The sequence below is a fragment of the Pseudophryne corroboree genome, chromosome 3 (genome assembly GCF_028390025.1).
Source record: "Pseudophryne corroboree isolate aPseCor3 chromosome 3, aPseCor3.hap2, whole genome shotgun sequence".
In the NCBI taxonomy this organism is placed as follows: Eukaryota; Metazoa; Chordata; class Amphibia; order Anura; family Myobatrachidae; genus Pseudophryne; species Pseudophryne corroboree.
The window spans coordinates 29,502,088-29,523,292 of NC_086446.1; the positions used below are offsets into that span (position 1 = coordinate 29,502,088).

General features: G+C 46.1%; 1 protein-coding gene and 1 pseudogene across 1 annotated transcript in view; both read left to right on the top strand.

The window, feature by feature from the left end:
* Positions 1-21,205, top strand: part of LOC135054586 (zinc finger protein 551-like) — a 161,896-nt gene that overhangs the window by 4,480 nt on the left and 136,211 nt on the right. The window contains exons 2-5 of the mRNA XM_063957747.1: positions 917-1,108; positions 3,173-3,251; positions 7,985-8,082; positions 8,544-9,108. Of these exons, the coding sequence (XP_063813817.1) occupies positions 3,218-3,251; positions 7,985-8,082; positions 8,544-9,108 (697 nt within the window). The 5' untranslated portion in view covers positions 917-1,108; positions 3,173-3,217. The remainder of the gene's footprint in view (positions 1-916; positions 1,109-3,172; positions 3,252-7,984; positions 8,083-8,543; positions 9,109-21,205) is intronic.
* Positions 6,441-6,559, top strand: LOC134897665 (5S ribosomal RNA; annotated as a pseudogene).

Genomic DNA, 21,205 nt, shown 5'->3' on the forward strand with positions numbered 1-21,205 from the left:
TGGACCTCAAAGGTGGAGAAGGTGAGGGAGGGCTCAGGTGGGATGACACGAAAGGTGCAGTTTGGGGTGAGAAGGATGCCCACGCCTCCGCCCTGGCAGCCATCAGGTCTGACCGTGTGGGTGAAGGAGAGGCCTCCATAGGAGAGGGCAGCAGGGGAGGTGGTGTCAGAGGAGGAGAGCCAGGTTTCAGTGATGGCGAGAAGGTTAAAAGAGTGGGAGATGAAGAGGTCATGGATAGTTGGTAACTTGTTGCAGATTGACCTAGCATTCCAGAGTGCACAGGAGAAGGGAATGGAGGGGACAGGGGAGATGGGGATCAGGTTGGCTGGGTTCTGAATGCATGTGGGTAGTCTGGAAATTTGGGTGGGGGGTGACCTAGCAGAGAGGATTGGTATGGGACAGGATCGAGGAGCCATAATTCCAGTACAGTAGTGTTGTTCAGAAGAATAATATAGAATGAAGTGGGTGTAATATAGAAAGAACGATGAGAAGAGGGGTGTAGTAAAAGCAGAGACAGTGAAAACCGGTTTGTTGGTAAATAATGGAAGGAACAGAAAGTCTGAGAACGTTACACAGTGAATGTAGAGAGTATAAATGAGGAGTAGAAAGCAATGTGTGAGAGCAGTATGGCTGTTACTTAATCATACAGGGCGGTCAGTGTCCAGGCTGTGCTGGCTGCAGGCGTTGGTGGTACTGGATTAGGTTACTCTCTGTAGGCTGTTGATTGCAGTTGTGGAAGATAGTCTGCGGTCCTTCTGTTCATCTCCTGTTTATCTCCGATTATCTGCAGTATCTGTCCTCCGTTTTTCATAAAAGAGAGTTCTTCAGAAAAAAATAAAAAATGATGAGCATAATAAACAGCCCCATTTAGGTGGAGTTTCATTTACCTTTTCATTGTTGTCTCCCCAATATGCAGGATTACCCAGTAGTGAAGAAGACATCCGGTGAGTGTGAGACACCCAGCAGCCGTCCTCGTGTATCAGAAAGACTGAGCAGTACCCACAGCCCCATCCCGGTGCCTCCACCTCACTCACTGACACATGTGAGGCACAATGACCAGAAGATCCTGGAACTCACCAACAAGATCATTCAGCTGCTGACTGGAAAGGTGACTGCTGGGAATGGGGCATTATACAGTAACACCAGGGGATGTGTCTGGGTGATGACTGGAGAGGTGACTGCTGGGAATGGGGCATTATACAGTAACACCAGGGGATGTGTCTGGGTGATGACTGGAGAGGTGACTGCTGGGAATGGGGCATTATACAGTAACACCAGGGGGACGTGTCTGGGTGATGACTGGAGAGGTGACTGCTGGGAATGGGGCATTATACAGTAACACCAGGGGACGTGTCTGGGTGATGACTGGAGAGGTGACTGCTGGGAATGGGACATTATACAGTAACACCAGGGGGACGTGTCTGGGTGATGACTGGAGAGGTGACTGCTGGGAATGGGACATTATACAGTAACACCAGGGGATGTGTCTGGGTGATGGCTGGAGAGGTGACTGCTGGGAATGGGGCATTATACAGTAACACCAGGGGGACGTGTCTGGGTGATGACTGGAGAGGTGACTGCTGGGAATGGGACATTATACAGTAACACCAGGGGATGTGTCTGGGTGATGGCTGGAGAGGTGACTGCTGGGAATGGGGCATTATACAGTAACACCAGGGGACGTGTCTGGGTGATGACTGGAGAGGTGACTGCTGGGAATGGTACATTATACAGTAACACCAAGGGGATGTGTCTGGGTGATGACTGGAGAGGTGACTGCTGGGAATGGGACATTATACAGTAACTCCAGGGGACGTGTCTGGGTGATGGCTGGAGAGGTGACTGCTGGGAATGGGACATTATACAGTAACACCAGGGTATGTGTCTGGGTGATGACTGGAGAGGTGACTGCTGGGAATGGGACATTATACAGTAACTCCAGGGGACGTGTCTGGGTGATGACTGGAGAGGTGACTGCTGGGAATGGGACATTATACAGTAACACCCGGGTATGTGGTGTGGTCTTCATTATGCCGACTGACGGGATCCCGGAGTACAGTATACCGGCGCCGGGATCCCGACAGCCGGCATACCGACACTTATTCTCCCTTGTGGGGGTCCACGACCTCCCTGAAGGGAGAATAAAATAGCTTAGCGTAGCGTGGCGATCACAGCGAGCCCGCAAGGGGCTCATTTGCGCTCGCCACACTGTCGGTAAGCCGGCGGTCGGGCTCCCGGCGCCGGTATGCTGGACGCCGGGAGCCCGTCCGCCGGCATATCGTAGTGAACCCGGTATGTGTCTGGGTGATGACTGGAGAGGTGACTGCTGGGAATGGGACATTATACAGTAAGACCAGGGGACGTGTCTGGGTGGTGACTGGTGGGAATGGGACATTATACAGTAACACCAGGGGACGTGTCTGGGTGATGTCTGGAGAGGTGACTGCTGGGAATGGGACATTATACAGTAACTCCAGGGGACGTGTCTGGGTGATGACTGGAGAGGTGACTGCTGGGAATGGTGCATTATACAGTAACACCAGGGGATGTGTCTGGGTGATGACTGGAGGGAATGGGGCATTTTACAGTAACACCAGGGGATGTGTCTGGAGATGTGACTGCTGGGAATGGGACATTATACAGTAACACCAGGGTGATGACTGGAGAGGTGACTGCTGGGAATGGGACATTATACAGTAACACCAGGGGACGTGTCTGGGTGGTGACTGGTGGGAATGGGACATTATACAGTAACACCAGGGGACGTGTCTGGGTGATGTCTGGAGGTGACTGCTGGGAATGGGGCATTATACAGTAACACCAGGGGACGTGTCTGGGTGATGACTGGAGAGGTGACTGCTGGGAATGGGACATTATACAGTAACACCAGGGTATGTGTCTGGGTGATGACTGGAGAGGTGACTGCTGGGAATGGGGCATTATACAGTAACACCAGGGGATGTGTCTGGGTGATGACTGGAGTGGTGACTGCTGGGAATGGGACATTATACAGTAACACAAGGGGATGTGTCCAGGTGATGACTGGAGAGGTGACTGCTGGGAATGGGGCATTATACAGTAACACCAGGGGACGTGTCTGGGTGATGACTGTATCATTGTGTGTCAGGTTCCTGTAAGGTGTCAGGATGTCACTGTCTATGTCTCCATGCAGGAGGGCGAGTATATAGAGGAACACAGGGGTCTGTACTAGGACGTGATGATGGAGAAACACCGGCCCCCCACATCACTGGGTAAGAGAAGACTGTCCTTTATTGTACAGGGGGGGAACAGGTATGGGGATATCCTATATAACTACATCATCTTATCACATATATGCAGTGCATCCAGAAAGTATTCATAGCACTTCACTTTTTCCACATTTTGTTATGTCACAGCCTTATTCCAAACTGGAATACATTTATTGTTTCCCTCAAAATTCTACACACAATACCCCATAATGACAATGTGAAAAAAAGTGTTTTTGAGATTTTTGCAAATTTATTAAAAATAAAAAATCCCATGTACATAAGTGTTCACAGCCTTTGCTCAATACTTTGTTGATGCACCTTTGGCAGCAATTACAGCCTCAAGTCTTTTGAATATGACGCCACAAGCTTGGCACACCTATCTTTGGGCAGTTTCGCCCATTCCTCTTTGCAGCACCTCTCAAGCTCCATCAGGTTGGATGGGAAGCGTCAGTGCACAGCCATTCCAGATCTCTCCAGAGATGTTCAATCACATTCAAGTATGGGGTCTGGCTGGGCCACTCAAGGACATTCACAGAGTTGTCCTGAAGCCACTCCTTTGATATCTTGGCTGTGTGCTTAGGGTCGTTGTCATGGTGAAAGATGAAACGTCTCCTCAGTCTGAGGTCAAGAGTGCTCTGGAGCCGGTTTTCATCCAGGATGTCTCTGTACATTGCTGCATTCATCTTTCCCTCTATCCTGACTAGTCTCCCAGTTCTTGCGCTGAAAAACATCCCCACAGCATGATGCTGCCACCACCATGCTTTACTGTAGGGATGGTATTGCCCTGGTGATGAGTGATGCCTGGTTTCCTCCAAACATGATGCCTGGTATTGACGCCAAAGAGTTCAATCTTTGTCTCATCAGACCAGAGAATTTTGTTTCTTATGGTCTGAGAGTGCCTTGTGCTTTTTACTAAAGAGTGGCTAAAATTTAACTTTTATTAGTATCACAGGATAAAATTAGTCAATGGTCAATAAGATAGAGTAACATTCAAATATTACGATAAAGTAAATAGCAAGTAAATACTAATGCTAAATAGAAAAGTAAAATGAACTGAGTAACAGTACAATCAATCACCCAGACACGTCCCCTGGTGTTACTGTATAATGTCCCATTCCCAGCAGTCACCTCTCCAGTCATCACCCAGACACATCCCCTGGTGTTACTGTATAATGTCCCATTCCCAGCAGTCACCTCTCCAGTCATCACCCAGACACGTCCCCTGGTGTTACTGTATAATGTCCCATTCCCAGCAGTCACCTCTCCAGTCATCACCCAGACACATCCCCTGGTGTTACTGTATAATGTCCCATTCCCAGCAGTCACCTCTCCAGTCATCACCCAGACACATCCCCTAGTGTTACTGTATAAAGCCCCATTCCCAGCAGTCACCTCTCCAGTCATCACCCAGACACGTCCCCTGGTGTTACTGTATAATGCCCCACTCCCAGCAGTCACCTCTCCAGTCATCACCCAGACACGTCCCCTGGTGTTACTGTATAATGTCCCATTCCCAGCAGTCACCTCTCCAGTCATCACCCAGACACATCCCCTGGTGTTACTGTATAATGCCCCATTCCCAGCAGTCACCTCTCCAGTCATCACCCAGACACATCCCCTGGTGTTACTGTATAATGTCCCATTCCCAGCAGTCACCTCTCCAGTCATCACCCAGACACGTCCCCTGGTGTTACTGTATAATGCCCCATTCCCAGCAGTCACCACCCAGACACATCCCCTGGTGTTACTGTATAATGTCCCAGTGGATATGAGGTACTCTGGAGAGCCGGAAAGGAGAGGCGGTCGGAAGACGCGTTTCACCCGTCAGTACCGCATATCCACTGACACCTGCCGCTGCCCTGCGCCTTTCACCGCGATAGAGACTGTTTCCAGCCTTCTGACCACCTTTCCGTTTCCCATACCCGGAGTGCTGCATACCCGCCGCTGCCTATTCTCAACGACAGAGACGTATTACTGCACGGGAAATCAACACCGCCCTGCGCCGTAGGTCCTCTCAGCTCGGCCGCACGTTCCATCCTTTACTGACGGAGATCCATTGCGGCACATCACAGGACTCTCCATCCCTACTGCTGCTTAGATCGACCGTAGCACGGACGTCTTCATCCATCTGAGCCGGGTACTTTTCCAGCACGGCCGCCATGTTCACCCCCTTCAGTGACGGAAACCTCGTGCACAAGGATCAGAACTTTCCACCTGTCTTTTGCTGTTGGTAATATTAGTGTATTTGTTTATCTATTTATCCCCAGCATTGCAATCTTTTCCTCATTTAATTATTTAACTGTCATCTGCGCTGAATGATTTGCTGTGGGTACTATCAGTGTATCTGTTTACTCATGCCCAGCATTGCAAAAAAAAAATTTCTTATTGTTTCTTACCTTTTAAGGTAAAATTATTTAATTGTCATCTGCAATGCACGGATTTCCTCATATTACTGGCATCTGCACTGATTTACTCGCATTTACTGTCTCTTGCAGCCATTATTAGTTTAATCAACTAATACCATACACATTATTATGTCAATCAGCACTCAGTTATCAACTTATATCATGTTCGAGGTCACTTATGCAGTTTGATTGTGTTTATGTTTGCAGCCATTCCTTCATACTGTTCACATGCACTCACAGTCTCATAGATACTGATTGGGTACTGGATACATTGTTATTTTCTTTTTCTCTTCAGCTCAACTATTGATACTCTTTATCTGGCACTAGAATTACAGTATCGCTACTCTGTTATTCTGTTACTCTTCTGTGGGCTTACAATTTTGAAGTATAGATACCTTAGATCATTGTATCTGACATTTACTGCTGTAGAAATTACAAGGTATTTTACCACAATCTATTCAGTTGATGTATGAACAGTACAGCTGTTTGTTCAGCCTTTGTTTTACTCCAGTGATTGCTATCAGTAATCCTACCATCACCACTTCAAAGTGCTCATGGCCAATTAACTTCTAATTGTCTGATAGGGCCTTCTATATTGGGTACGCTTCTTTCTCCCCTCCTTTTCTCTTGTTTTTCTTTCAATTCTTACCTATCTTTCGTGGACTCTCACCACTGATTCAGGGTTCATCCCTGTCTAACATTGGCAGCAGATTCATCTAATTCTTCATACTATAAGTTTCGTGAACTCTCATCAGTGATTCCAGAGTTTCCGCTATCGTTTATTTTTCTCTACTATCATACCACACTGGAAACGCCCAAAGCCGTCCGATCTTGGAAGCTAATCAGTGCTGGGCTGGGTCAGTACTCAAGTGGGCGACCATTGAGGAAGACTTGGTTTAGTAGAGCACAGACTGGTCCATTACGCTCAGAGTCTGACACTGACAGCAGATTCACCTTGCTATCTCATTTCCTACTGCTCTTTTTCTCATGAAAGCTGGATGCATTATCAATTTTGTCTTTTGAATACCTCAGTTTTTACAAGCTGTTCAAATTACTTACCGATGCAGGGCTAACACACATTGGCAGCTTATTTATATTCAAAAATTATTCAGGTTAATTCCTTAGGACACTCTGATTGGATCCTGGCAGCCGGAATTTATTATGCTAATATAAGCATTTAATTGTGATTGATTGTACTGTTACTCAGTTCATTTTACTTTTCTATTTAGCATTAGTATTTACTTGCTATTTACTTTATCGTAATATTTGAATGTTACTCTATCTTATTGACCACTGACTAATTTTATCCTGTGGTACTAATAAAAGTTACATTTTAATTTTATAATTACTTTCAATATTTCATACATTATTTCAAGTTAAGAGTGCGCCCACAAAAGAGTCTCTTTTTTTTCCATATATTTTTGACTCAAGTAGTTATATTGACTCAGGGTGCACCACCAAATCAGAATTAGAAAACCACGTTTTCTTGTTATCTTTTATTTTGGTAATCACATTGACACTTAATATCTATTATTATACACCAGTGCGGTATCTCCCCTAACACACACTACCATGCAGGCCTGGTTGTTCTTCTGGAAGGTTCTCTTCTCTCCACAGAGGAATGCTGTAGCTCTGACAGAGTGACCATCAGGTTCTTAGTCACCTCCCTGAATAGGGCCCTTTTCTCCCGATCGCTCAATTTAGAAGGCCGGCCAGCTCTAGGAAGAGTCCTGGTGGTTCCGAACTTCTTCCATTTACAGATGATGGAGGCCACTGTGCTCATTGGGACCTTCAAAGCAGCAGATATTTTTCTGTTCCCTTCCCCAGATTTGTTCCTTGAGACAGTCTGTCTGGGAGGTCTACAGACAATTCCTTTGACCAATGCTTGGTTTGTGCTCAGACATGCATTGTGCTCAGACATGCATTGTCAAGTGTGGGACCTTATATAGACAGGTGTATGCCTTTCCAAATCATGTTCAATCAACTGAATTTACTGCAGGTGTACTCCAGTTAAGCTGCAGAAACATCTCAAGGATGATCAGTGGAAACAGGATTTACCTGAGCTCAATTTTGAGCTTCACGACAAAGGCTGTGAATACTTATGTACATGTGATTTCTTAGTTTTTTATTTCTAACAAGTGTGCAAAAATCTAAAAACAAAAAAAAAACTTTACGTAGTCATTATAGGGTTTTGTGTGTAGGATTTGGAGAGAAAACATTTATTTATTTCACTTTGGAATAAGGCTGTAACATAACAAAATGTGGAAAAATGTTGTGAATACTTTCCAGATGCACTGTACAATGTACTCAGTCACTGTGTGTCTCCTACAGATGGGCCCAGTAACAGAGATACCCCAGAGAGATGTCCCCGTCCTCTGTATTCCCAGGACTGTACAGAGGAGAATCACAGGACCCCACAGGAGGATCAGGTAGGTGGGATTTAGGGTCTCACTAATATACCAAAGTGACTGTCACTATATCAATCGGTCTTAACTTGGGGTTCTAGTATTACAGGGACACTCGCTGTGATGGTCAGGGTTACTTAATGTTCTGTAATGGCGGGGCTGGTGCAGGATATCTAGGAGGAAAAATCAGTGTCCTGTGGGTCTCTATAATATGTGAGATATACATACCTGTATATATCTATAACGGCACCTAAACATTTTATCTGATAGCAATTATATTCATTCCAATGTATTGCTTTGCAAATGTCAGGGGTACAAATAAGGCAAATGGACTGGAAGGGAGAACCCAGCGGGATATGACTGAGAACCATTGCACTATATGGTCTGTACAGAGCTGTGTGTCTAATACTCTGATAGACTCCTGATTACTCTGAGTAATGATGTCCGGCATTAATAAAGCATTACTTTATATATGGGTTATTTAGGGTGAAGATCTGACTGATATTAAGATAGAAATTATAGAGGGAGAAGAAGAGACGTATGTGACTGATATGAAGGGAGTAGAAGAGACGTATGTGACTGATATGAAGGGAGAAGAAGAGACGTATGTGACTGATATGAAGGGAGAAGAAGAGACGTATGTGACTGATATGAAGGGAGAAGAAGAGACATATGTGACTGATCTGAAGGCAGAAAATACAGAGGGAGAAGAAGAGACGTATGTGACTGATATGAAGGCAAAAGATACAGAGGGAGAAGAAGAGATGTATGTGACTGATATGAAGGCAGAAGATATAGAGGGAGAAGAAGAGACGTATGTGACTGATATGAAGGCAGAAGATATAGATGGAGAAGAAGAGACGTATGTGACTGATATGAAGGGAGAAGAAGAGACGTATGTGACTAATATGAAGGCAGAAGATATAGAGGGAGAAGAAGAGATGTATGTGACTGATATGAAGGCAGAAGATATAGAGGGAGAAGAAGAGACGTATGTGAGGGGTGATCAGCAGTGTAAGGAGGAGGAAATCCCTACAGATATCAGCACAGGTGAGTAATAAGTACTTATTCCAGTAAAGAGTCACATTCTCAATGATGACAATTATCACCTGTTTGGAAAGATTGGTTAATCCCCCTGACTATAGTCCTACAAAATACCCGACTTTGTGCAAGTGTACCTAGAAGAATTGATGCTGTTTTTAAGTCAGAGGGTGGTCACACCAAATATTGATATGATTTGGATTTCTCTTCTGTTCATTCACTTTGCATTTTGTTAATTGATAAAATGAAACTATTAACACTCCTACCTTTGAAAGCATTCTTACTGTGCAGCAATTTTTCCACACCCTCCTAAATCTTTTTCTCAGCAGTGTGTGTGTATGTATGTATGTATGTATATATATATATATATATATATATATATATATATATATATATATATATATATATAATCCATGCAAGTAGCCCGGCACTCCGCTGTCCCCCAAAGGGGGTAAATGCTCCGGTGCCTTCCTAGGGGTGAGATGACCCCAATATAAACTGGAAGGTGTAGGCGGCACTCAGAGTCTTGCACACTCAATTAAAGTGAAAAAGCCATGTGCATTTATTGACTTTTTCGGAGGACGTTTTGCAGTGTTCCTAGGAAGGAGGTTCGTCCTCCGAAACGTCAATAAATGCACATGGCTTTTTCACTTTAAATCAAGTAGTTTTTATTGAGTTTTATGTCACAAACAAACAAAACAAAACATCAACATTGAAATTTAACTATAACTTTAACAGTTGCCATCGATAAACCGATTTTTTCAATCACATTTTGGTGTGCGTGTTATTTCTTATCATATATAGTTACATATATATATCCATGACGAGGAGTATCCATAGTTTTACAATGTCGCTCATGTGCTTAATACTTGTTCGCCCAGCCCTGCGCCACCCCAGCGGCCCCACATCTTCGTAAATCGAGAGGTGGAACCCCGTATTTTATACATGTCTCTCATGGCGAATTACCTCGTTCACCAACGCCCTCCAGTGCTCCACCCTAGGTATATCAGCAGAGAACCAGACCCTAGCAATAACCACCTTAGCTAGCGTTGTGAGACACAGGACATATTTGTACAGCAAAACAGAGTGCGTCTCCTCCAAATCTAGCCCAAATAAACATATGCCAGGATCTAATGTAGGAAGGGACGGTGCTGTCATGACTACATCACACCAAACTCTATGCCAGAAAAGGGAAATCTCAGGGCAGTCCCACAATAAGTGCCAAAATCCGGCATCAGCTGCCTGACACCTGGGGCAGTTAGAATCTTCCCTAAGACCAGCCCTCTGCATACTAACCGGAGTGCGATAGGACCTGTGTAGAATGTAGAAAAAAACCTGCTTATACCTTATACATGGTGTAGTGTATTTAAGTGAACTCATAATCTGAAGCCACTGCTCTTGGGACAATTGCCCTAAATCAGTCTCCCATTTAGTACGGAGATTGTTTAATAGATCGGGATAGCTATTGTTATTTAAAGCAGCATATATGGTAGACACCTTCCCCCTCCGGCTCATTGAAGCAAGCAGCGTTTTAACAGGTGAGTCAGCAATCGATGGTGGGCCGTGAGGGAATTGGGTCTGTACAGCATGTCTAAGCCGAAAGTATCGGAACATAACTGTGTTAGGCACATCAAATTCGATCTTTAGTTGCTGAAATGACTTCAGCACTCCACCGTGGTATAACTGACCCAGTGCCACTACTCCCCTAGCAATCCATATGTTATCTAGCGACATCTCATATAGCTCAGGGTATGCACTATTGAACCACAATGGAGTACAGGTATCATGTCCCTCCCAGTCATACAAAGTGTGCGCATAACGCCAGATAAGCAAGGCTTGACGCAACAAGGGAGGCATGCCAGACGTTGAGAGACCAGAAAGGAGAAGTTGAAGAGGAGAGAGAGAGAAAGCAGGAGAGCACTCCGTCCGCTCAGCCAGAAACCCCCTCATCGTATCCCCCAGAGAGTCCCCAGTCCATTCACTCAGATGGGCCAACTGAGTGGCCACATAGTACAGTCTGAGATCTGGGAGGCTTGCTCCGCCAGACATCTGAGATCTGCACATCGTTCTTATAGAGACCCGCGCCTGCCTGCCACTCCATATAAATGAGGATAAAACTCCCTCAATACCAGTAAAGATCTTCTTGGGAAGGTAGACCGGGGAATTCTGTAGAGCATAGAGAAACTTTGGCTGCATCACCATTTTAAATAAATTGACCCTACCCAGGACAGACAGCGGTATTTTTTTCCAGCTATGTGCCTTTTCTTTAAATGTCGCTAGTATGGGGTCAATATTTTGGGCCATATAGCTACGCGCCATAGGAGTAATCCAGATGCCTAGATATTTGAATCGCAGTGTCCATTGCAGAGGATACGCCCCCTGTGTGTTTTCGGGAAGAAGGCCAGAGATAGGAAAAATGTGGGACTTGTCCCAGTTAATTAGCAGACCGGAAAAGATACCAAAATTCTCCACTACATGTAATGCTGTTCGTAGGGAGTCATCAGAGTCCTGCAGGAAGAGTAGCATGTCATCCGCGTATAACGCCACCACATCCACATGACCCCCAATCTCAACTCCCCTGACCCCGCCACTACCTCGCAGCAGGGCGGCCAACGGCTCCACGGCCATCGCAAACAGTGCAGGAGACAGGGGGCAGCCCTGTCGAGTGCCCCTCTCCAGTGCAAAAAGCTCAGACGTGAAACCATTGGCCGTCACACGAGCCACAGGCAAGGAATACAATAATTGGATAAAGCCAATAAAACGAGGACCAAAGGCAAATTTCTCCAGCACCCCCCATAGGTACCTCCACTCTACGGAGTCGAACGCTTTGGCCGCATCAAGGGACACCACCACCGCGTCCGATCCCCCCACATCATTTCTCTGGAGATGACAGAACAATCTACGTAAATTTTGGGCCGTGGACTTACCCGGCATAAAGCCCGTCTGGTCTGGATGAATTATCGTTGTAATTACCAAATTCAATCGAGATGCCAAGATTTTTGCCAATATTTTTACATCAGTGTTGAGGAGGGAAATGGGTCGATAGGACTCGGGGAGCAGGGGGTTATTCCCTGGTTTCAGCAGGACAATTATATTGGCCTCGGCCATAGAACGCGGGAGGGCCCCACCCTTTAAGAGTAGTTCAAACAGTTGTAGGAGATAGGGGGCAAAAAAAGTAATGTATTTTTTATAGACCTCGCCCGGGAGTCCATCCGATCCCGGTGCCTTAGACGCCGGGAGAGACAGGATCGCGGCCTCCACCTCCTCCACCGTGATAGGCGCATCCAGAGCCCCAGAGTCCTCCCGGGACAAGCATGGCAAGGTCAACTGAGCCAAAAAATCCCCCAGCTGATCATCAGAGTAACCGGCTCGGGAGGCATAGAGCGAGGAATAGTAACTACGGAAGGTCTCCGCCACCTCTGCTCCAGAATAACACATTTGGCCAGCAGAGTTCTTCACACATTGAATTACTGTTCTAGGGGAATCAGATCGGGCCAAAAAGGCCAAATAGCTGCCATTCATCTCAGCCCGAAAATACTGCTCATGTCCCGCAAAAAGGAGTCTACGTCTGGATTTCTCAAATAAACAATCCGACCACTCACTCTGCGCGTTCTTCCACAATAATTCATCTGACCGCAAATGGGTATTAAGATATTGAGATTCCAACTGCTGGCACAAATATTCCAACCGCATCTCCTCCCTTTTACTGAACGCTTTAACTTCAGAGATCCGCTTTATAAAGGAGCCCCGCAGAAACGCCTTAAAGGCATCATGCTTCATTGTCAGAACACTGTATAGTGAATTATCTTCCTGGAACCCTTCCCAGGCGGCCATCAGATCCTCACCCTTCCCCAGCAGAGTCAACCAAAAGGGATTAAGCTTCCACATTTTTGCTCCCCGCTCCCAACCTATATTAACTGTGACCAAAACAGGAGAATGATCCGATATGCCCCTAGGGAGATAATCCACCGCCAGCACGTCCGGGGACAAACCATGGGAAACCAACACCAAATCAATACGAGAAAAAGCGTGATGAGTAGCGGACTGACAGGAGAACTGAGTGGCCGCGGGATTTCGACATCTCCATATATCCACCAGCCCCATCTCCCCCACCAGTCTTGCGAATGAGGTAGGGGACGCCAGGGGAGGGGAAGATGCAACCGACTCCCTCCACCTGTCCATGCCACCATCCATGACATTGTTAAAATCTCCTAGACATATCACCGGGGTAGCAGGGGACCGGGCCAGAAAACGGACAGCGTGCCGGAGGACCTCATTGTTATATGGCGGGGGGACATATACTGCTAATATATTAAACAGTCGGCTGTTAATATGGGCTCTTAGGAAGACGTATCTGCCATATTGGTCAGTTTCACATTCATCCATATGAAATTGTACGGACTTTTTAATCATTACAGAAACGCCTCTTGCATTGCTAGAGAAGGTGGAATGATACACGTGACTGACCCATGGTTTTCTAAGCGCCAACACTCTACCTCCATGCAAATGTGTTTCAGAAAGACAAATTATGTCTGCCTGATATTTTTTAACCTGAGTCAGGACTAACGATCTTTTGATTTTTTCATTCAATCCCCGAACGTTCCAGCTGAGCAGACGGAGCCCCTCAGAAACAGTAGACATAGAAATCATACCGGAGATGGATAACAGGATAGGTTAAAGAGACATATAGCAGAGCCTGGCATCGCAGCATAGCAACGTTGAGCCAACAGTACATAGGGACAGGAATAACCAGTCCCCCTACGTTCCTGGAGGCATAAGAGCACAAAGCAACATAATGCAGAAAATACGCGTCTTTGCAAGATACGCACAGAGCTAAAAAGTGATGGCTTGGAAAAAAATAAACTAACCCCCCCCGCACCCACCCTGTATCATCTAATAACGCAGTGTAGCAGAACACACACATAGGCAGAAATTGATGGCATGAAAAAAACCAAACTAACCCCCCCCACACCCACCCTGTATCACCTTGCGAACATAAGGTATACCTGGATCCCATAACTCCCACCAAAGTAACTAAGCTAAGGGATAGGGGCCTAACTAAGATCCCAAAGAAATGCCCCTACACTATCTTCGGCATAAACTCTCCACAGAGTACCAGTAGAAGTAGTACCCTAACCCTGGAAAAATAAAAAAAGAAGGAAGAAAAAAAAAGAAAAACATATCTAGCAGCGTACCCCAACATATAAAAACGAGACAAAGATTAATATCAACATTAGGCTGCTCAGCATTACCCCCCTAGTACATTGCATATATATCCACAGCATGACTAGCGTAACATGATTTGAAACAGTTAGTCTTAGCCAGCAATAAGAAAGTAACAAATCAACAAATGTATGATAATACATCAACGAGGAGGACGAGGCTGTCGTTCCAACCATGCAGCAGCATCTTGAGGAGTGGAGAAGAAATGAGTGGTGTTATCGGACACCACCCTCAATTTGGCCGGGAACAGCATAGAGTATTGTATATTGCGGTCACGGAGTTGACGCTTAACATGCAGAAACTGTGATCTACTCTTTTGCACCTCCAGGGCAAAGTCAGGGAAAACGGATATATTATGTCCATCTAGTTGGATAGGGCCCTGTGTCCGGGCCATGCGGAGTATAGCGTCACGGTCCTTAAAATGTAGGAAACGAGCAATAAATGTTCTAGCCGGAGCCCCGGGTGGTGGCGGTCTAGGCGGGAGCCTGTGCGCTCGTTCCACCGCGAACTGAGAGGTAAATGCTTCTTTGCCAAATAATTTAATAAGCCAATTTTCCAGAAAGGATTCCGGGGAGGTGCCCTCTGCCCTCTCAGGGAGCCCAACAAACCGAACGTTGTTGCGCCGTAGTCTCCCCTCGATATCGGACATTTTACTCTGCATAGATATCACCTGGGTAGACAGGTCGGCCACTTTCAATTGTAAGGGTGATGTAGTGTCTTCCAGAGCTGATATCCGATGCTCAGTTTCACCCACTCTTTCCCGGATTTTTTGTAGATCCTGTCTTAGGAGAGAGACGTCCGCCTGGACTTGCCCAATCTTGTCTGTGACCCTCTGCTCAGACGCAAAAATGGCCTGTAGTATTTGCTGGGTAGACTGAACCTGCTCAGTGGGGTCGGGGGCAGCGACCTCAGCCGCAGGCGGGGATGGGTCAGTGTCACCCTGCTTTGCCGAATGAGTTGCCTGTTGCGACCTAGCAAATTTATCCAGTTTTGCAGCGGCGCTCGCCGCGCTCTGACCTCCTTTCACCATTGCAGCACTGGACGCGAAGTCAGGACCCCAAGGATATTACAGCAAAAAAGTCTCTGAGCAGTATCAGGTCGACACAGGTGCTGGAGCCGCTCGGATCGGGCAGATATGATAAATAGTAATGTAGCAAAGTAGAGCAGGTTTATGAGCACACCACAGAATAGGTTGTATGCAGAGAATAGGAGACTAACTGGTTCAGCACAAGAGCAAAACTATGTGGTTGTTGCAGGTTTGCAGGGAGTATATAAGGACTGTGCTGTTTCCTTCCTTATTATTGCCCTCTATTCCCTTCCTTCCTCTGTATATTCAGGAACTCCTCAATGGATGTAGGGGGAGTAATATTTTTTTATTTTATATTTATTTATTTTTATTTTTTTGGTTTGTTGGGGCACCACACTTTTGATCATTTATTAAGCCCAGGAGGGAGATAGAGAGGTAGCTCCAGCCACAGCTCAATTCACCGTATTGCACCACCAGATGGCGCTGAGAGACAAGCTTCACATATGGAGAAATAGAAAAAAGAAAAGAAGATGGCGGCTTCGCGGGCTTTCCTCCCCGCACTCACCCGCCCGCCGGGTCTTCTGGCAGGTACCGCTGTTCCCGGCCGTCAGTCAGGATCTCTTCAGTCTCCGATCCCCAGCTGGGGGATCACTGCAGGGCCGCCGTCAGGAGCGCTGTCGCGTGTCTGACGCGTCTTCCCTCGAGCTCCGGCACGCAGAGAGGCAGGGAGCCGGGCCAGCACACTGGAGGGGTCTGATATAAGGAGCCGCTTCACGCTCCCGGCCAGCGCGGATGACAGCAGGGGCAGCACACCTTCCTATGCCTGCAGGTAGTTCACAGGAGTCACGGGTTAGGGGAAAGCGGATATTTAAGCAGGATTATTATGGAGAGCCAGAGCTGCACACTGCTACTCCATTCCGATCCAAGCCACGCCCCCCGGCTTTTTCACTTTAAGTGAGTGTGCAAGACTCTGAGTGCCGCCTACACCTTCCAGTTTTTATATATATATATATATATATATATATATATAATATTACAGTTTGCTTTACAATGAACAACTCTTCACTCTGGTTTCTTTATCAGGAGGCTTCTTTATTCTTCACAACTGTTGTACATCACATTTCCTTCCTCAAGCATGGCTTCCCTGAACACTAGCTAATCCACCCCAGCCCTCCCTGTCATCCGGCTGTTCGTCAGTGTCAGGGGTTATTCACTACAGGGAGGCCTAGGGTTAGACATTGGCAAAAAATAACTAAAGTAGAGGTAACCATATTTGTGTCGCTCAGTTTTATGCTGACCTTTTGTAACTGTTGACCTTTCATCTTTCATCCATGCTAACAGGTAGTTGCAAGTTTTCCATTCTATCTTAAAGTCTTATAAAGATTTAATTGTAATTATTAAATGGCCGTGCCAGCTTTTGTGTCCTGAACCTACAAACCAACAAGAGTAAAGGCTGCACTTACTAGATTTAAGAAAAATGATGTCCTGAAAGGGCTACAGTACACATTCTAGATTTAGAAAGGAAGATTTTTTGAAAAGGCTACATATTCTAGATTTAGTAATATCGATTTAAAAAAAAAAGGCTACACATTCTACATTTAGTAAGAACGAGTTCCAGAATGAGCTACACATTCTAGATGTAGTTAGAATGTTTTCCAGAAAAGGCTACACATTCTAGATTTAGGAAGAACGCAGTGGTGGAACTTGTGATTGGTGTGCCCAGGTGCAATAATATAATTTGGGTCCCCCTCTGCCGCCCCAACTCAAGTTAAAAATATGCCACACGGCAGTGGGTGAAAAGGAGAGGCAGAGGCTGTCAGCATGAGGCAGAGGTTAACATAGAGAGGAAGAGGGTGACAAAGGAAGGCAAGGGAAAGCACAAGGTGACAGCAGAAGGCCGGGGAGAGGCAAAGGGTAACAGGGAGAGACAGTGAGTGACAGGGGGAGGCACCAGTTTGGCTCTAGGCCAGGCAGACTATTAGATGAAATGTTAGATTGTGATTTAAAATATTCTTCAATAATACTAACATTCTAGATTTAGTAAGAATGATTTTCAGGAAAAGCTACACATTCTAGATTTAGTAAGAATGATTTCCAGGAAAGGCTACACATTCTAGATATAATAAAGAATGATTTCCAGGAAAGGCTACACATTCTAGATATAGTAAAGAATGATTTCCTTGAAAGGCTACACATTCTAGATATAGTAAAGAATGATTTTTTGGAAAGGCTACACATTCTAGATTTAGTAAAAATATTTTCCTGGAAATGCTACACATTCTAGATTTAGTAAAAATATTTTCCTGGAAATGCTACACATTCTAGATTTAGTAAGTATGATTTCTTGGAAAGGCCACACACTCTAGATTTAATAAGAACGCTTTCCAGGAAAGGCTACACATTCTAGATTTAGTAAGTATGATTTCCTGGAACTGCTACACATTCAAGATTTAGTAATAACTATTTCTGGGAAAGGCTGCACATTCTAGATTTAGGAAGTACAATTTTACGGAAAAGGCTGCCCATTCTAGATTGAGTAAGTATGATTTATTGGAAAGGCTACACATTCTAGATTTAGTAAGCATGAGTTCTTGGAAAGGCTACACATTCTAGATATAGCTAGAGTGATTTCTGGGAAAGGCTACACATTCTAGATTTAGTAAGCATGATTTATTGGAAAGGCTACACATTCTAGATTTAGTAAGCATGATTTCTTGAAAAGGCTACACATTCTAGATTTAGTAAACATGATTTCTGGGAAAGGCTGCACATTCTAGATTTAGTAAGTATGATTTCTTGGAAAGGCTACACATTCTAGATTTAGTAAGAATGATTCCAATGAAAGGCTACACATTCTAGATTTAGTAAGTATGTGTTACAGTTAAGTTCGAGGAGACCCAGATGGGTGGATTCCCAGAAAAGTACTTCAACAAATAACTTGAATATATAAATATGAATTTATTGTATACTTGGCTAAGGTTATTGATCAATTTAGTAGATGTTCGATACAGCAATCACATCAGCATACTCAGGAGCCTCGCCCTCTGTGTCTAGAGGCTGAGCTATATTCAGATCATCCTGGTTCATCCAGGCTGTCTAGGCTACTTTAACATTGACAATTTCTATCTTATATAGGCTGAAGAACTCCTGAGTAAGGCTATTTCATATGTACAAAGTTCATATTACGACATATACATAAATGCTAAAAAACAGTAGGGGGCACTGTTGCCTCAATTTTAAGTGTTAGAAATAACATTTCTCTTACGTCCTAGAGGATGCTGGGGACTCCAAAAGGACCATGGAGGTATAGACGGGATCCGCAGGAGACATGGGCACACTATAAGACTTTTTTACTGGGTGTGAACTGGCTCCTCCCTCTATGCCCCTCCTCCAGGCCTCAGTTAGATTCTGTGCCCAGGAGAGACTGGACACACACTAGGGGAGCTCTCTTGTGTTTCTTTGGAAAGACTTTATGTTAGGCTTATTTATTTTCAGGGAGACCTGCTGGCTACAGGCTCCCTGCTTCGTGGGAGTGAGGGGAGAGAAGTCAGACCTACTTCTGAGTTAAGGGCTCTGCTTCTTAGGCTACTGGACACCATTCGCTCCAGAGGGTTCGATCACTTGGTGCGCCTAGCTGCTGGTTCCCGGAGGCACGCCGTCACCCCCCTCACAGAAGAAAGAAGCCGGGTGAGTATTAGAAGAACAGAAGACTTCAGTGACGGCAGAAGACTTCAGTAACGGAGGTACAGCACAGCGGTCGCGCTGCGCTCCATGCTCCCACACACACACCTACAGCACTCACAGGGTGCAGGGCGCTGGGGGGAGCGCCCTGGGCAGCAGGTTACTGGAGCCTTTTTTAACTGGCAAGAACGCATATTAGGGGTGCCTGGGCACTGTATTTTTAACCCCCGCCAGTATAATAATTTAAATTTGAGCGGGACTACAGCGCACCGGGAAGGGGCGTGGCTTAGCCGCACAGCTTACCAGCGCCATTTTCTCTACTTCACAGAGCATGCAGAGACGCTGGCCCGGACCTCCACTCTCCTTACAAGTACAGGGAGCAAAACGGGGGGGGCACAGACAATTGGTGCTATATATATATTAACAGCGCAGACATCATATATTATTTGTTTAGTAGTATATGGGCGCTGGGGTGTGAGCTGGCATACTCCCTCTGTGTTCTCTCTAACAGGCTTCCCTGTGGGTCTGTCCCCTTTGGCCAGTGTGAGTGTGTGTGTGTCGGTACCGTGTGTCGACATGTCTGAGGCAGAGTGCTCCTCCCCGGAGGAAGTTACTGGGGGCGCGTAGAAGGATTTGGGAATGACTCTGTCGGCACCGCCGACTGCTGATTGGGTGAATATGTTGAGTACATTGAATGCAAATGTGGCGTTATTGTCTAAGAGGCTGGATAAATCTGATTCTCAGACACAAACGTGGAGAAAATCCATGGAGGGCGCCTTGTCCCAGGTACAGACCCCCTCAGGGTCACAGAAACGTTCCTTTACCCAGATGGCAGATACGGATACCGACACGGACTCTGATTCCAATGTCGACTTTAGTGAGGCCAGTTTACATCCGAAAGTGGTAAAGAGTATTCAGTACATGATTGTGGCTATTCAAGATGTTTTACATATTTCTGAGGAACCTCCTGTTCCAGATACAAGGGTTTGTTTATGTAAAGGAAAAAAGCCTGAGGTGAAGTTTCCCCCCTCTCATGAACTGAACGCTCTATGTGAAAAGGCTTGGGAGTCGCCGGACAAAAGGTGGCAGATTCCCAAGAGAATTTTTATGGCATATCCTTACCCCTCTGACGACAGGGAGAAATGGGAGTCGTCTCCCAATGTGGACAAGGCTCTGTCCCGACTGTCCAAAAAGGTGGTGCTTCCGTCTCATGACACTGCTGCCCTCAAGGATCCTGCGTATCGCAAGCAGGAGACGACATTAAAGGCCATTTATGTCACTACGGGTGCGCTCCCAGACCTGCCGTGGCGTCGGCATGGGTGAGTAGTGCTATTGCTAAGTGGGCTGATAATTTGGCATCTGACGTGGATACCCTAGATAGGGATAACATTCTATTGACTCTTGGTTATATCAGGGACGCTGCAGCTTACCTAAAGGATGCGGCGAGGGATATTGGCCTCTTGGGTTCAAGAGCCAATGCCATGGCTGTCTCGGCCAGGAGGGCACTGTGGATTCATCAATGGAATGCTGATGCCGACTCCGAGAAAGCTATGGAAGCTCTCCGTTTTAAAGGTAGTGTCTTGTTTGGTGACGGCCTTGCTGACCTGGTGTCTACCGCTACTGCGGGTAAGTCATCTTTTCTTCCTTATGTTCCCACACAACAGAAAAAGGCGCCCCATTATCGGCGCCCTAATAAATACAAAAAAGGAAGGGGCTCGTCCTTCCTCGCTTCAAAAGGTAGAGGAAGGGGAAAGAGGTCGCCTGCTGTGTCTGGCGCCCAGGACCAAAAGTCCTCCCCCGCCTCTGCCAAGTCCACCGCATGACACTGGGGCTCCCCTACGGGAGTCCGTGCCGGTGTGGGCCCGTCTCCGAATCTTCAGTCAGGTCTGGTTTCAATCGGTCCTAGATCCTTGGGTCTTTTAGACATAGTGTCCCAGGGGTACAAGCTGGAGTTTCAGGAGATGCCGCCCCCCGCCGATTTTCCAAATCAGCCTTGCCAGTTTCTATTCCAGAAAGGGAAGTAGTGAGTGCTGCGATACAAAAGCTGTGTCAACAGAGGGTCATTGTCCCGGTTCCCCCGTCCCAACGGGGGGAAGGGTTCTATTCGAGCCTCTTTGTCGTGCCAAAGCCGGACGGCTCGGTCAGACCGATCCTGAACCTAAGGTCCCTCAATCC